This window comes from Chrysochloris asiatica, unplaced genomic scaffold (assembly GCF_000296735.1).
Source record: "Chrysochloris asiatica unplaced genomic scaffold, ChrAsi1.0 scaffold00018, whole genome shotgun sequence".
In the NCBI taxonomy this organism is placed as follows: Eukaryota; Metazoa; Chordata; class Mammalia; order Afrosoricida; family Chrysochloridae; genus Chrysochloris; species Chrysochloris asiatica.
The window spans coordinates 12,859,851-12,876,838 of record NW_006408536.1 but is presented as its reverse complement, the minus strand read 5'-3'; the positions used below and the strand labels follow the sequence as shown (position 1 = coordinate 12,876,838).

At 34.3% G+C, this 16,988-nt stretch overlaps 1 protein-coding gene across 3 annotated transcripts in view; it reads left to right on the top strand.

Annotated features, from left to right (window-relative positions):
- The window catches only part of CNKSR2 (connector enhancer of kinase suppressor of Ras 2), a 427,386-nt gene that overhangs the window by 261,171 nt on the left and 149,227 nt on the right, over positions 1-16,988 (top strand). For all 3 annotated transcript variants that reach the window (XM_006835578.1, XM_006835579.1, XM_006835580.1), the window contains exons 10-11: positions 7,133-7,266; positions 12,458-12,669. In XM_006835578.1, coding sequence (XP_006835641.1) covers positions 7,133-7,266; positions 12,458-12,669 — 346 coding nt within the window. The remainder of the gene's footprint in view (positions 1-7,132; positions 7,267-12,457; positions 12,670-16,988) is intronic.

Genomic DNA, 16,988 nt, shown 5'->3' with positions numbered 1-16,988 from the left:
GAGAAATATTTTTATTAAAATTTGAATTGAATGAGAGAACTCCACTCATTGAATTGTGGAAAGCTAAATTTGTCATATTGTATGTATTCATACTTAAATGGTTATTGGTGATAGATTTATTTTCAGTGTCACTTGTTATAAGTAGGAATCACTCACTGGTAATTTCAGTCAATTGTGTCATTTATTCTGTGCCTGATTTAGTCTAAATGTGCCTACTTAATGCATTTTTTTTGTTCTTTTAGAGGTTTAATCTTACACTTGTTTAACTGTTGTCCAAAGTTAAAAACATTATAAGAGATTGTAATTTTTTATCTTTGTGGTTGCATAGCAATTTTCATTTTTCCACGAAATTTCTACTCTACCATACTTTATTTTTGTATTGCTTGATGTCTAAGTTTATTTACTTAATTTTTAATGTGATTGATTTTAAAATAAAAGTTATTTTTTCTTTTTAGTTTGGATTAGCTGAACAAAAACAGTACAATTAATAGTCAAAACTAAATATACGCATACTTCTGATAAAGCCAAAATATATTGAATATTTACTATGTGTTTTACTTAATACAGGGCATACTGATATCTACATGGTAAATGTCTTGAAATATTCTCTATGATTGACCTGTTTAAAAAAATAACTACCCAATTAATTTCTTTTTTTCCTGAAAGAACTAGTTCTTTCCATTAGTTCAATTATTAGAACCAGCTGGTGTAACAAAACGTGTTAACTGTTTTAAAATATTATAACCGTTAATGCCAAACATGAAAGCACTGAAGATTTTCACCAACTTCTGCAGTCTGAAATGAGTCAAACATGCAACCAAGATGCACTGATAATTAGTGGTGACTGGAATTTGAAAGTTGGAAACAAATAAGAGCAATCACTAGCTGGAAAATATGGCCTTGGTGGTAGAAATTACAACAGAAATCACATGGTAGAATTTCATAAGACCAATACCTTACTCAGTGGGAATACCTTTTTTCAACAACATAAATGGTGACTATGCAAATGAACCTCACAGGAGAGGCTACAATTGAATCAGATTGACTATATCTATGGAAAGAAACAAAACACAATCAAGGTCCATTGTGGAATAGAATATCAATTGCTTGTATGAACGTTTAAGATAAAGCTGAAGACAATTAAAACAAGTCCATCATAGCCGACAAATGGCATTGGGTACATCCCACCTGAATTTAGAGACCATCTCAAGAATAGATTTGACTCATTGAACACTAATGACAAAGACCAGGCATGTTGTCAGATGACCCTACATGAAGAAACCAAAAGGTCATTAAAAAGACAGGAAATAAAGAATAGACCAAAACAGATGCCAGAAAAGACTCTGAAAACTTGCTCTTGAATGTAGAATAAAGCAAAATGAGGAAAGACAATTTCAAAGGGTGACTCGAAAAGACAAAGTAGTATTGTAATGAAATGTGCAAAGGACTGGAGTTAGAAAACAAAAAGGGAATAACATACACAACATTTGTTGAACTGAAAAAAAAAAAAAAGAAAAAGAAAACTAAAGAAAAAAATTCAAGCCTGAAATCGCAATATTGAAAGTGTCTATGGGCGAAATACTGAATGACACAGGATGCATCAAAAGAAGATAGAAAGGATACACAGAGTCACTGTATCAAAAAGAACTGGTTAATGTTCAGCCACTTTAGTAGGGAGCATAGGATCAAGACCCAATAGGACTTAGAAAGGAGTCCAAGCTGCATTGAAGGCATTGGCAAAATTAAGACTCCAAGAATTGATGGAATACCAATTGAGGTATTTAAATATATATACACACAACGCTGGAAATGCTTACTCATCTATGCCAATAAATTTGGAAAGCAGCTACCTAGCCAACTGAAAGATCTATATATGTGTCTATTGCAAAGAAAGGTAACCCAATGGAATGCAGAAATTACCAAACCATATCATTAACATCACATGCTTGTAAAGTTGTGCTAAATATAATTAAAAAGCGGTTGTATCAGTACATCAACAGTAAAATGCCAGGAATTCAATCTAGATTCAGAAGAGGATATGGAATGAGGGATATCATTGCTGTCGGATGGGTCTTGGCTGAGAGCAAAGAATACAAGAAAGATAATAACCCTGGGGTTTATTGGCTATGCAAAGGCATTCAACTATTTGGATCATAACAAGTTATGCATAACATTACAAAGAATTCCAAAACACTTTAATTGTGCTCTTGTGGAACCTGTACATAGAAAAGGAGGCAGTTGTTTGAACAGAACAAGGGGTTACAGCTTGGTTTAAAGTCAAGAAAAGTGTCCATCAGGGTTGCATCTTTTCACCATACTTTTTCAGTCTGTATGCTGAGCAAATAATCCAAGATGTACTATATGAAGAAGAATGCTTCATCAGGATTGAAGGAAAACTCCTTGAATATCTTCATGTGTCTTGCCATCTATCTTACCCCATCTCTCCGCCTCTTGTTTGCTTGTTTAATCTCTTTTATATATCAAAAGAGATTGGTTTAAAACATATACTACACTAATCCGGTCTTACTAATACAACAAAGACAATCCATAAACAAATGGGTTTATGTCCATAGGCATTGTTGTCATTGTTGTTAGGTGCCATCGAGTCAGTACCAACTCATACCAACTGTATGCACAAAGAACAAAACACTGCCTAGTCCTGCACCAACCTCACAATTGTTGCTATGTTTGAGACCACTGCTGCTGCCACTGTACAAATCCATCTTGTTGGGGGTCTTCCTCTTTTTCTCTGACCCTCTACTTTACCAAACATGCCATCCTTCTCCAAGACTGGTCCCTCCTGACAATATGTCTGAAGTATGAGAGACAAAGTCTGGCCATTCTGGCTTTCAAGAAGCATTCTGGCCATACTTCTTCCAGCACATATTTGTTTGTTATTTTGGCAGTCCATGGTACTTTTAAAATTCTCCTCCAACACCATAACTCAAATGCATCAATTCTTCTACGGTCTTCCTTATTCATTGTCCAACTTTCACATGCATATGAGGTTACTGAAAATACTATAGCTTGCATCAGGCATACCTTAGTCTTTAAACTGACATCTTTACTCCTGAACACTTTAAAGAGATCTTGTGCAGCAGATTTGCCTAATGCAATATATCGTTTGATTTCTTGACTGCTGCCTCCATGAGTGTTGCTGGTTGCTCCAAGCAAAATGAAGTCTTTGACATTAATCTTTTCTCCATTTATTATGATGTAATTTATTGGTCCAGTGGTGAGGATTTTTGTTTTCTCTACCTTGAGGTGCAACCCATACTGAAGGCTGTGGTCTTTGATCTTCATCAGTAAGTATTTTAAGTCCTCTTCACTTTCACCAAACAAGTGGTAGAAATGAGAAAGTAAAAGAGCTAAATAGAAAATTTCAAAGAGCAGCTTGAGAAGACAAAGTCAAATATTACAACAAAATGTGCAGAGACCTAGAGTTAGAAAATCAAAAAGGAAGAACATGCTCAGCATTTTTCAAGCTGAGGGGAACTGAAGGAAAAATTCAAGCCTCAGCTTGAAATACTAAAGGATGCTATGGGCAAAATATTGAATGATGCAGAAAGCATCAAAAGAAGATAGAAGAAATGCACAGTCACTGTACCAAAAAGAAATGGTCGATGTTCCGCCATTTCAAGAGGTAGCATATGATCAAGAGCCAATGATATTGATGTCCAAGGTGCATTGAAGGCATTGGCAAAGAACAAGGCTCTGGGAAATGATGGGATACAAATTGAAATCTTTCAACAAACTGATTCAGCACTGGAGGCACTCACTCATCAATGCCAAGAAATATGGAAGACAACTACCTGGCCAACTGACTGGAAGAGATCCATATTTGTGCCCATTCCAAAGACAGGTGACCCAACAGAATGCGGAAGTCATTGGACAATATCATTAATATCGCATGCAAGTAAAACTTTGCTAAAGATAATTCGAAAATGGCTCTAACAGTACATTGACAAAGAACTGCCAGAGGTTGAAGCTGGATTCAGACAAGCATGTAGAATGAGGGATATCGTTGCTGATGTCAGTGGATCTTGGCTGAAAGAGAATACCAGAAAGATGTTTATCTGTGCTTTATTCACTGTGCAAAGACTTTCGATTGTGTGGATGAACAACATTGCAGAGAATGAGTATTCTGGAAAGCTTAATTGTGCCTATGAGGAACCTGTATATAGACCAAGAGGCAGTTGTTGGAACAGGACAAGGGAACACTGAATGGTTTAAATATGCAATGGTATGCTCTAAGGTTGCCCATAGGCATACAGGTTAGGATTTACAACACTTATATTGGGGAACACAATCCAATCCATGACACATATGAAAGCTGGACAATAAATAAGACAGCAGAAGTGATGCATTTGAATTACATGATTGGCAAAGAATAGGAATATATCATAGACTGCCAGAATGAGTAAATCTGTTTTGGAAGTACAGCCAAAATGCTCTTTAGAAGTACGGAGAGCAAGACTTCATCTCACATACTTTGGACATGCCATAAGAGGGATCAGTCCCTGGAGAAGTACATCATATTTGGGAAAGTAGAGGAGCAGAAAAAAAATGAAGACCCCTAACAAGACAGATTGACACAGTGGCTGCAACAATGGGCTGAAATATAGTAAGGATTTTGAGGATGGCACGGAACCAGGCAACGTTTTGTTCTGTTTTCCATAGTGTTGCTGTAAGTCAGGAATGACTTGAGAATGGCTAACAATATTTCAGCTAATCATATTAACTGAATTTAAGGTAACTCCATGTTGACAGTAGAAACCTAAACTAATAGCAGTGTAAAGGAAGTTGGCAAGGATGCTATTTAAATTTCTTGGAAGAAGAAAGGCACAAGTACTTTAGGTAGACAATCCTGGAAATAATCCAGACAGAATAAAATATTCTATGAGTTTTTCCTTCACATTTCAACAATAGACAAAATATAATTGTAAACAGTGATACAGTTCTTTTTTTTTTTTCCTTCCCTTTTGTTTGGGGAGAGGAAGTTAGGTATTAACCAAGAAAAACTATGTTTACTTCTGTAGATGATAAATAAAAAGAGGGAGGTCTTCAAAGTAGAAATAGTGATCCTAAAAGAAAGGAAAGAAGTATGAAATTTAGTTAGGTTATTATTTGAAATAAACAAATTAGAGCATTTAAAAAGCATAGTGAATATAAGTTTCTGTCTCACAGTGCATCTGATAAATGATATTAAAAATAATGTACTGTGTAATGGATATTTTGCTTATTACATTTTTATTCTTTTATGGTAGAATTTTCCAGAATTCTTGTTTAATATCATCTATTTTAAATACCAAGATGTCTTGACAAACAAAGGAAAACAATTATAAACAGCTAATCACTTTAACTACATACACACACATGCATACATAAATATGTTTTGGTGGTCTAATTACTTGATCTAATAAATCTGTCATTCAAGGACTATAAAGGCATAAACTACATTCTTAGAAAAATGACGGTTCTTTATTTCTTGGAAGTTCATGGTGTATATCAAGACAGGTGACTCCTGTGGTTACCATTATAATTTCATCTCATTGACAAGAGTTTTGTTTCCAAAAGACACACATGGTTTAACTGAACACTATTCCAAAATAAGCATCATTAAGCATAATAGCTTTTACTGCATACTGTCATATCTAAAAGTTACTCAATTTTAAAGGTCTGAGTTTTTGGTGTTTTTTGGTTTTTTTTCATCATATGAAACAGAATACTATAGACTTCTAAAATAAATTATCCATTCTTTTTCCCTTCTCTCTCTCTTTCTTTAATCTCTATTTCACATAGATTAAAACTTAAACATCATTTTGGCAGGATGTGTGATTTCAAGCTATTAAGGTGAGCCTTGTAACCAAGGAAGGTCAAAACTGTGAACTGAGTCATAAACTATATAGCCTACCCCAGTGACCTATATTGTACTTTGTACTTATGGCTGACTTTTTAAACAAATTTTGTTTATCTGTACAAAAGTATCGTCATGATATAAAATAGTTGTAATGTGCCATGTTTCATTGTCCAGCAATACTTGTTAAAGTACTAGAACTGTGAGTCTATATAAATATTCTAAAAGTGGTTTTGTACTGGCTAAAATGACATCTTGCCATGTGAAGATATAATTCATTTTGTGATCATTATTTTTGGTTTGCAATTGCACTAAAATTCTTACTGTTAATGTTAATTGTATGTGTAGTTAATTAGTAAAATCTGTAAGATAAAGATGAAAATTTGTCAATTATAGTTTCACTTTAGAATCATTTCTCTTGAACCACATGATCTATGCTAAATGCTGTTGAGCTTGGAATTGATAGTGATCTTAAGTTAATGCATCCTGATGTATTGCTTAAGACAATATACATTATGTTAAGTTTTAAAAACCTATTAACTATAGGCATAGAAATGAGATCCATAGATATGCAACCAAAAATTATTTCAATCCATAATAAATGTGTGTGCTTATGAAAAGTGAAATTATTATGTCACATTGATCACCAAACATTTGAAAATGTACCATAAAGTGGCCTTGAGAAGGTAGTTATGTTTATATTTACAAGAAATAAGTATATTTCTTAGAAAATACTATCTCTAATTAGCCTTTCATACTATATTTTTAAAACATTTTCTGAGAGTCTTTGATAGTCTACTTACCTGGGAGTATGGTTTGTCTTTTTTTTTTTGGTAAAAGATGTGATATATCTTTCTCATATATCAATCAAAATGTGTATGAACTCATTTTTTTGAGAGTAATTGTTTATGAGCCTTATTTTAGAGGCATTGGTGGGACTATGACAAAGTCAATTTAAATTAAATAATTTCCTTACTGTGAGGTAAATCTCCCCTTTATGTAATACTACTTGGCATTGCTACCTTTTAAGTGCTTTTATATATTTATAATACAGAATAAGGTGAGTTAGAAACTAAGAGAAACTCTCTTATATAATAAATGCTTTGTTTGGGGAAATTCAGAAGATTATCTATGTGCTAAATAACATGCTTCTTGATTTCAGCCAAGTTCAGAAATTTGGCAGAAATAGATTATTTTAAAATAACTATGTGTTATTGTTGTTGTTGTTGTTTTGTGTGTTGTGTGCGTATGTATTTTCTTTTTCATTTTAACCAGCCTCTTATACCTAGAAGTCCCACAAGCAGCGTTGCCACGCCTTCCAGCACCATCAGTACACCCACCAAGAGAGACAGTTCTGCCCTCCAGGATCTCTACATTCCCCCTCCTCCTGCAGAACCATACATTCCCAGGTATAAAACGAATCATCCTGTCATTCTATTCAGTTTCTATCTAAAGATTAATTGAACAATGTGTAAACTGAATTTCCAAGGTATACCTTGAATATTTTCTCCGTTAAGAACTCTGAGCATGTTCTAGAAAATCATACATTCCATTATGAATAATGTATTGTTGAAAAATAACTCATTCATATTAAACACTTACTATGTGTTACTATCTTATATCCATTTTCTCATGTAATAGGAAATAATGGAAAGTTAATATTAAATAACAGTTACAATTATTTTAGTAAGTAAAGGATACCTATAAAGGGAAAGTTATAGGTAACTTTTATTTCCTCCTAAATGTATGTAGTGAGCAAATGATTTTTGTTTTGTTTTGTTTTTATATGATAACAGAGGTTATTTTCATTTTGTTTTGTTGTTTTTTTCTCTAATACTTCTACATCTAGAATTTCTGTTTTCTTAGTTTCATTAATATTTCAGGAAGGAGAGAGAGTTTGCAAGAGAACATACTGTCTTTTAAAATCTGTTTTCTAGATTTATTGAGGCTGTATCATAATTTCATTTCCAGTCTCCTATTAAAAATTCCTGGCAGATCTGGAAGACTATAGCTTTGTGCATAATGCCTTTGGTCTAAAAGTATTCTTATTGCTAGCCTTGTGGAGTACAAGAATTATGGAAAAGAGCTAGCACTAAATAAAGATAATATCAATCAAAAAGAATATAATTCCGTTTTTAAATTTGTTGTTTAGTTATTCAAAACAATAATTTAGGTAAGTACAATAAGCATTGTACTTACTCTTAAATTTCTTCTGTATATAAAATAATTGAAACTCCTTGTGTTTAATTAATTTCCTATTATTCTGTACTTTAGAAACACTAGTATTTCAGATTTTTTTGTTTTATTACATATGATGGTTCTGACATTTTAGGATCTGAATGCTACATGGCAATATGACATGTCTGTAAATACTATGCTGTTATCTAGTAAAAACTATAGTCAACTTTTAGTTCTGATTTCTGAGAATTAATTGTGGCTATTGGAGTTCTGGTATAGTGCTATAAGATAAGCACTGGACTGCTAACTGCATGGTTGGTAGTTCAAACATACTATCTGCTCCTTGGAAGCCCTATTTAGGGTTGCTATGAGTCAGAACCTATTCAACTGCACTTAATAACAATAACATGGGAACATGGTTTATGAAAAAATGTAGAGCAGTAAGATAAACCCTGGAAGTCAGAGCTTCAAACCCACCAGCCAACCTCAGAAACCTATTCAGGATCACTATGAATCAGAACTGACTTGATGACATTTAAAAATGAAAACAAAAAGCTAACATTTCATAAATCTTTCTAATATATAATTAATAGTCTTATATTCAATTTGCAATTAGATGTATAAACTCATCCAATACCCTATTAAAACATGAGTTGCATTTAAGTCTATTGAGGTAGTTCCCAAGTTTTTAAGTATTGTTGCAAAAGGCACATTAAAAACATATGTGCTTCAAATAGGAAAGGACTCTTGGGATTTTCCTTTGTTTTAGTTGGGAAGATTTTTATTTCAATGCAAATGATTATTGAAGAAGCTTTATTCCTCAGAAGCGTACACATGCAGATATACATCCAAAGATTGTTTTTGACAGATCTCGGCATTTTAAAATGTTCATTCCTTTTCTCTTGGGTGGGTAGAACTTTGTTATGAAGTGTTTCTTTGATAGAAAATATTTTCAATAAACTTCAGAAGACAACAGAGTAAAGTGGTCTGGCTCCATCATCGGAGTGCTATTTGAAAATACTAGAGAATATGAGAAACTGAAATGTCAAAATAGAGTGTCAGGAATGCTTCAAAGCTCCATACTTCTCAGTAAAATTATCTTCCTTAACTTTAATTGATTCTTAGTTCATCAGGGTGTAATTTAACAGAATATTCTAAATATACATTTTTAGCCAGATTTTTAACCATTCACACATTCTTTTAATTTAGCATAATCAGAACAATTCATCGATCAAAGATACCACAGCCTTGTATAAATTGTCTGCATTATTCCATTTAACTTGAAGTTTTGCTAATAAAACCTTTTCCAATTGTTATTTTTATCTAAAGCCTTAGAACACATATAAATTTTATATTTAATTTGGATTTTAAACCAAGTTTTCTCATCTTAAAAATGTTAGAATTTCTTCTTAAGTATAGTTAAAAAAAAAAATCATTTAATTGCAGTTCTTTGAATACATTGACTTAAGAAAAAAAAATGGTTGCCAAAATGCTTTTCTTCCCTATCCTCCTTTAAAAAAGAAAACGCTCAATTTTGTGAAATGAGTGAGAGCTGGTTGGTATTTTATTTTGTCTTGTGACCGTATACAATTATCATTAGTCATAATATATAGTGCATTTTTATATTTAACCAAATTACTTTTTCTGTGAGGCAGATGAAGAATATAATATAACTGTTTCCATACCTATGTTTAAGCAACACTTTTTCTTATTAATTCTTTTGTGTGCCTTTAAATAATAAAATAAAGTGATACTCTTTTAATCTGTTTTTTTAATTCACTTTAAAAACAAACCAACAGATTTATTGTATACATGTGCAAATATATAACACTTAAGAAAAGTTTTATAAAGAATAACTTTACAGCCAAATTAATTGATACATAGAAGCCACTTTAACTACTCATGACCTGATTGTGTGCGCACACACACACACACACACACACACACACTCCATGTATTAATGTATTCTTCTGGAAAGTTTACTTTGGGTTTGCACTTTTTCAATTTAACTTTTAATGTATTCCATGCTGTGAAGTGCCGTTGAGTCAGTTCCAATCCATAGCGACCCTGTATAGGGTTTCCGAAGAGCAGCTGGCGAGCTTGAACCGCCGGCCTTGCAGTTCAAAAGTCTTTGCAGTCTGGCGCATTAACCCACAGCGACACACCAGGACTCCAAAGAAAATGTCATAGTGATACTGTATAGAGTTTCCGAGGCTATAAATCTTTAAGGGAGCAGAAGCCTCGTGTTCTTCCACAGACCCTCTGATAGTTTTGAACTGAACCATGAGATTGATTTGCAGCGCTATTCTTAACTACTACACTAGCAGAGGGTGCGTCCACCTAAATAGAACACGAATTAACTACAGCTGAAACATCCTTTGATCTCAGCTGCATTAATGTTCAGGCTACAGGTCTCATACAGAAATCTGTACATTTACAAATAGACATTAACCTTACATCAGTGCCATCAATTCTTTAGAGCTGTTTGCAAGCCAATTGAAGTGTAACTTTCTTTTTGCTCTAGAACTAACAGTAACAAAAACTACTAGGGAATTTGTTCAGAAAAAATTTTCAACAAGTCAAATATAAAATTCTGTCTGTGTTTTATATTTTCTTTATGCTTCCTAAGAACTAACTATGTAGTTATAATTTGATAATAAACAATATTTTATATAAAAAATAAAAGAGTAAATGGTAATGTAAATGACAGCCTTAGCTTGTGATAAGTTAAATACGTAAGACTGATTCAGTCTGTCTTAAATAGCTTGTATTGCTTTCTACATATTTCAGATACTAAGAATATATTGTTGTTGTTATGTGCCGTGGAGTTCGTTCCAACTCTTGGCAACCCTGTACAGGGTTTCCAAGGCTGTAAATCTTTACGGGAGCAGAATGCTTTATCTTTCTCCCACAGAACAGTTTTCGAACTGCTGACCTTGCGGTTCACAGCCTAATTCATAACCACTATGCTACCAGAGCTCCTTAGAATATAGTTCTCTACATTTGGACAAGCCTGGTATTTACTTATATTTGTATATAGATACAGAGGAGACTGAGACTGATTTTGAAATTGAAATTAGTTTTACAACCTCATCATCTTTATAAGGCATAATAGGACTTAACTGAATTTTTTTATATATTTATGTGTCTTGTTATAATTCAGTTTATTCTGTGTATCTAAGATTTCAAACTTGGAACTTAATTTCTAGTTTCATAGTACTGATTCATGGTACCATTTAGGAGAACTGGAAACAATTAAGAACTAAGAAGAAATGTATGTTAAAGAAAGAAAGAAACATTACATTTACATTAAAAATCATGTTCTAGAAGATAAGCCTTTCTAACAAAATTTTCTTAACTAGTGAAATATTTCATAAATTAAGGAAAGTTCTGTTTAACCAATCCTAAATAGAATATTTCTATCTAAATATTGCTTGCTATAGGCCCAATCACCAATTACTATGTATGAGTACTGGTATTAAGGATCCCATGAATTATTAGGGCTTTTTCTCTTTAGGAAACTTTAGAAGAAAAAATAAACTTATCACCCTAAATTGCATGCTTATATTCCATGTTTTATAAAGTTTTTCTACAAGAAACACTGATGTATAATAAAATTTTGATACATCCATTTAGCATGAACTCTATGAATCACTTTTTATTCTTACATAAAATATGTAGAGAATACAAAATTCTAAAGCTCATTCTTTTCATTAAAGTTTATTTTAAATTAATAATAACACTGTCTGAAATTCTTACAATACCAGTTTGTTGTTGTTGTTAAGTGCCGTCGAGTCGATTCTGACCCATAGTGACCCTGTACAGGGTTTCCAAGGAGCAGCTGGTGAGCTTGAACCACCAACCTTGCAGTTCAAACGGCTTTGCAGTCTGGCACATTAACCCATAGCACCACACCAAGACAATACCAGTTTACATAGTGCTGATTTGGTTCTTATGGCCATACTATCCTTTACAGAGGTGGCATTTCCTACACAAATCTTTATTTTTAAACAGTGGAAGTATCATCAACATTCAATTTAATAAACTGGAAGAAGAAAACTATGTAGCTGATTTAACATTGTTAACACTTTACATACTATCTTGAACACTAAAACCAAATTATATGCTAAGATAATTTACTTTATATGATACAAAGTGAAAAATGGATTAGCACAAGAGTGAGAAAATCCATAACCATTGCCACCGCCACCATCTACTAGCTGTCATTTGACCTCTCTGAGCCTCAGCATATTTTTCCTACAAGGTAGGAATAATTACAAATTGTCCTATAAATATCAAAGGAAATTAGAAAGATCAGAAGATAGATTATATGGGAAAGATGTTATTATTTTAGACCTTCTCTGACATGTTGCCACCCTAACTGTCTTCTATATCCTTCTCCTATACTTACCATTTCTTTAGGGATGAAAAAGGAAACCTTCCTTGTGAAGACCTCAGGGGACATATGGTGGGCAAGCCAGTGCATAAGGGATCTGAATCACCAAATTCATTTTTGGACCAGGAATATCGAAAGAGATTTAATATTGTTGAAGAAGATACAGTCTTATATTGTTATGAATATGAAAAAGGAAGATCAAGCAGTCAAGGAAGAAGAGAAAGCACTCCAACTTATGGTAACTATAAGAGTCCTTTTCTTAACATTTACATAAAAACATATGTCTGGTATGGGAATCTCCTTTGCATTTCATAGGCTTTTGAATTGTAAGAATTACTTGATAGCTTTTAAATCTTTATAATTGATCTGTATCAGTCATGTGCTAAGTAGAATCTTAACAGTTTAAGACATGACATTAGAAATGATTCTAAGTTTCCCAAAGATAAGCAGGGACAGTATGTATGATTTTAGTTCATGAATAATTTAATGAAAATTGTTCATCGCCGCATGCTTTTTTTTGTATGTCAGATGTCCCCATGTTGGAATATATAATTCAGTGTTGTTGTTATTTTCTTTTCTGTTTGTTATAATGAATATTTATTGTTAAAATGATTTCTTTAAAATAAAATGCATTCCTTATTCCTCAGGAATTTTTAAAGATCTGAAAATTAGATAGAGTTCTCTGGGGGGAAAACTCATCTGAATTTTTTAATCTTTTAAAGAAACTGCAAAATTAGTTTGACATGTGAGTGTAAAAGTTGACATTTTAAAGAGAACTGAAATACTGTATATAAGGCAAATATGGATTTAAAGTTACCATATACCTAGGATTTTTTCACATTTAACTTCTGTTTTTCTATATATGACTAAGAAAGTTATCCACTCATGATACTCAAAATTGATATAATGTATCCAAAAGATTTGCAAGTAAAATTACATAATGTCAAAGGAAGAAAGCCTGTCATCCTGTTACAAAATGAATGAAATTAATTGGAAGTCTGTGCTTCTTCATTTCCAGTTTTCAAACTATAATTTTCAGTGATGCACTTTTACTTTGGGGAAAGACAGGATCTCTGCTCATTAGTCCAGACTTTGTCAGTGGCTACTGAAAAGGAAGATTTTTTTGGATTGAGTTAAGGTCTACATGGCAGATCATCAGTTTTACATTCAACCAATCATTACAGTTCTTACAACCCCTCCATGCACCATTAGCTAACAATATTTACCTCTATAGCCTTTTTTTTTTTATGTACATATACCACATTGAAAATATATATTCATTTAAATGTCCAAAAGGCACATTTTGCCTATCAGCCTCCTGCCAGCAGGCACACTGCCTTTCTCAGTCCATGGGCCTATAGTCCTCTTCTGCTCTATCTCTCTATGCCATCGCCTCTGCCACCATCTCTATTGTACTTTTTCTAGTTAGGATCCCTCTCTCCTATCATGTATGCTCTTCCCTCTTGATGGTTCTTGGGCCCTCTGTTCCTGTAATTACAGATTAATTTTAGTTACACCTTTTTAGTTACACCTCTTTTACATGTACAGTTTTAACAATCACCATTAGTCCTTATAATAATTGAATCATAAAATCCTATCCCCATCATTACCCAACCCATCTGGTCAGTGGGGATTCTATCTTACCCCTCTCATTCTGACCCTAACCACCCTCGTGAAAGCTTGTCACTTCGTGGCTTTATATCACCCCCATTTTGATAGTTGAACTCTAAGTTGCCCATTCCTATCAATCCCATGTGCTGAGCAGGCAAGCTTGATCCTTAATATGAAGAAACAATCCCTTTTGTTTGGAATTTTGGGCAGTTTCATCCATACGCTCAGGTCTAGTTCATCAAGTTGTAGCAATTTATACTTACTTCCTGTATCAAACTTCTTAATGTTCATCTGATCGAGTTATGGTCAACAAACCATTCAAGCTAGGTCAAATGGATGCTGTCTCCAAGTTTTGGAGTTCTCACACTTCAAACAATCTGGTTGCTTCACTCTTAACTGTAGCCCCCACCCCCAACCCCCAGTGGCTAGGTCAGTATCCTTGGACTTCGATGTTCACAATTCTCCCTGGACTTCTAACCAACCAGCCCTTCCTCTTTTCTCTCTCATCTGAAGGTCATTGGGTGTCTATTGACATAGCCAAATTCATCAATGTCTACAATGCTGCATTTCCCCCACTTGCACTCACAAATTGACCAGGGCAGTCACCAGTGAGCCTACAAGACTATTTATTGGTGTGTTCCCTTTGGGTTTCAGTCTCAGATAGGGGTTTACCCTGATGATTTGACTTCTCTTGCCTTGATGTCTCCAAGGTAAACAGCTGGCTTGATATTATCAAGCCAAAGTCTTTTTTTTTTTTTTTTCTCCATCCCACCCCCACCCCTCCTCCTGTTGTTCTTTTTTCAAGAAGTGTCTTCTGTTCTTCTATCCAATCTGGGTTGGTCTACATGTCTTTTCAATTTCAAATGTCCCACCTCCAAAGATTCTGGGTGGGGCTCAAGATTCCACCTAAGGCTCCATACTCCAAAAAGGCGTAACAAGAAACCTATTTCCCTGCAAAAGAAGTTATTTTTAACTCTTCCTTTCCAACCCCTCTCCACTTGTTCACCATGGCCTCCTTCCTGTGACCCCAAAAGACCAATAGATGACTGGGACCTCCTAAAAATTAGACACTTATCTTATGTGCATCAAAAGATTTCACTGAAAGAGTAAAAAAAGAGAGCCCACAGTCTGGGAAAAATTTTTGCAATGACGTATCAGACAAGGAACTAGTCTCTAAAATTTATAGAAAATACTAACTCTACAAGAAAAGAACAACTGAATTTAAAAATGGTCAGAAGACATAAATACACATATCACCAAAGAAGAGATTTACATGACCAGCAAACATGAAATGTTTGCGATCATTAGCCATTAGAAAGATGCAAATGAAAACAACAATGATATTTCATCTTACCCTAGCTTACCATTATGTTGTTGTTATGTGCCATGGAGTCGGTTCCGACTCATAGCGACCCTCTACAGGGTTTCCGAGGCTGGAAATCTTTACTGGAGCAGAAAGCCTCGTCTTTCTCCCACGGAACAGCTGGTAGTTTTGAACTGCTGACCATGAGATTAGCAGCCCAATTCGTTACCACTATGCTACCAGAGCTCCTTTATTGCAAAGTTCAAAAACTCAGAAAAAAACAAATGTTGGTGAGGGTGTGGAGATACTGGGACCCTTCTACATTGCTGGTGGGACTGTAAAATGGTGAAACCACAGTGGAAATGGTATGGCACTTCCTCAAAAAGTTGGAAATTAGAAATACCATACAACTCAGCAACCCCTCTACTTGGTATATATCCACAAGAAATAAGAGCCAAGACATGAGTAGATATATGCACACTGATATTAATCACAGCAATATTTTCACAATAGCAAAATCTGGAGACAGCGTAAATGCCCATCAATGGAAAAATGGATAAACAAACTTTGGTATATACAATAGAATACTATGCAATGTTGAAGAATAATGATGAATCTGTGAAACATATTGATGAACCTGGAGGACATTTTACTAAGTGAAATTAATCAATCACAAAATAACAAATATTTTATTAGAGACCACTATTGTAAAAACTCAAGAAAAGGTTTTCATGCTAAAAGAAATATTCTTTGTGTACCAGGGGTAGGAGGGAAGGAAGAGTAATTTACTGGATAGAGTATTGTTGTTGTTGTTGTTAGGAAGTGCCATAGAGTCAGTTCCAACCCATAGCGACCCTATATAGGGTTTCCAAGGAGCAACTGGTGAGCTTGAACAACCAACCTTGCAGTTCAAATGGCTTTGCAGTCAGGCGCATTAACCCACAGTGCCACACCAGGACTAGATGCATGTTAATTGGGAGACATGGAGGGCAATATACAAGAAGAAGGTAGTTGGCAGAAGAATGATGAAGATAGGTGGACACAGGGAGTATGAGGGGTAGAGGTAAATAGAGTTATACACAACCCTAGAACAACAGTGTTCTATGGGTTGATACATGGACAGATACACAGACTGAATAAGTATGGGAGGGAGAGTGGGAATATACCCATATATATATATAAAGTTTTGAAAAAGAATAATTGTTCATGGGTATTTCCATTTGCTACAAACACACCTATGAGTATGGTGGAGCAGACAAGGGGACAATGTTGAAAACTTCTTAGATATTATCAAATATATTAAGATAATTAGTTGCTGGGCCTAATATCTCAAAACCATAGTCTCAAGTGACACCATAGTTAGTTGGCATAAAATAGTCCACAAAGACAATATTCTGCATCCTACTTCGGTGAGTAGCATCTGGGATCTGAAAAGCTCATGAATGGCTATCTAAGGCGCAACTATCATTCTCTCCATGTGCAGAAGACAGAAGAGTGATGAGAACTGAAGATACTTGGAATCAATTAGTTCAGTGGACTAATAGAACATGTGAACAACAGTCTCCAAGACTCTGAGTCCAGAAGAACTAGATGGTGCCCAGCTACCACTACCAACTGCTCTGAAAGGGATCACATTAGAAGGT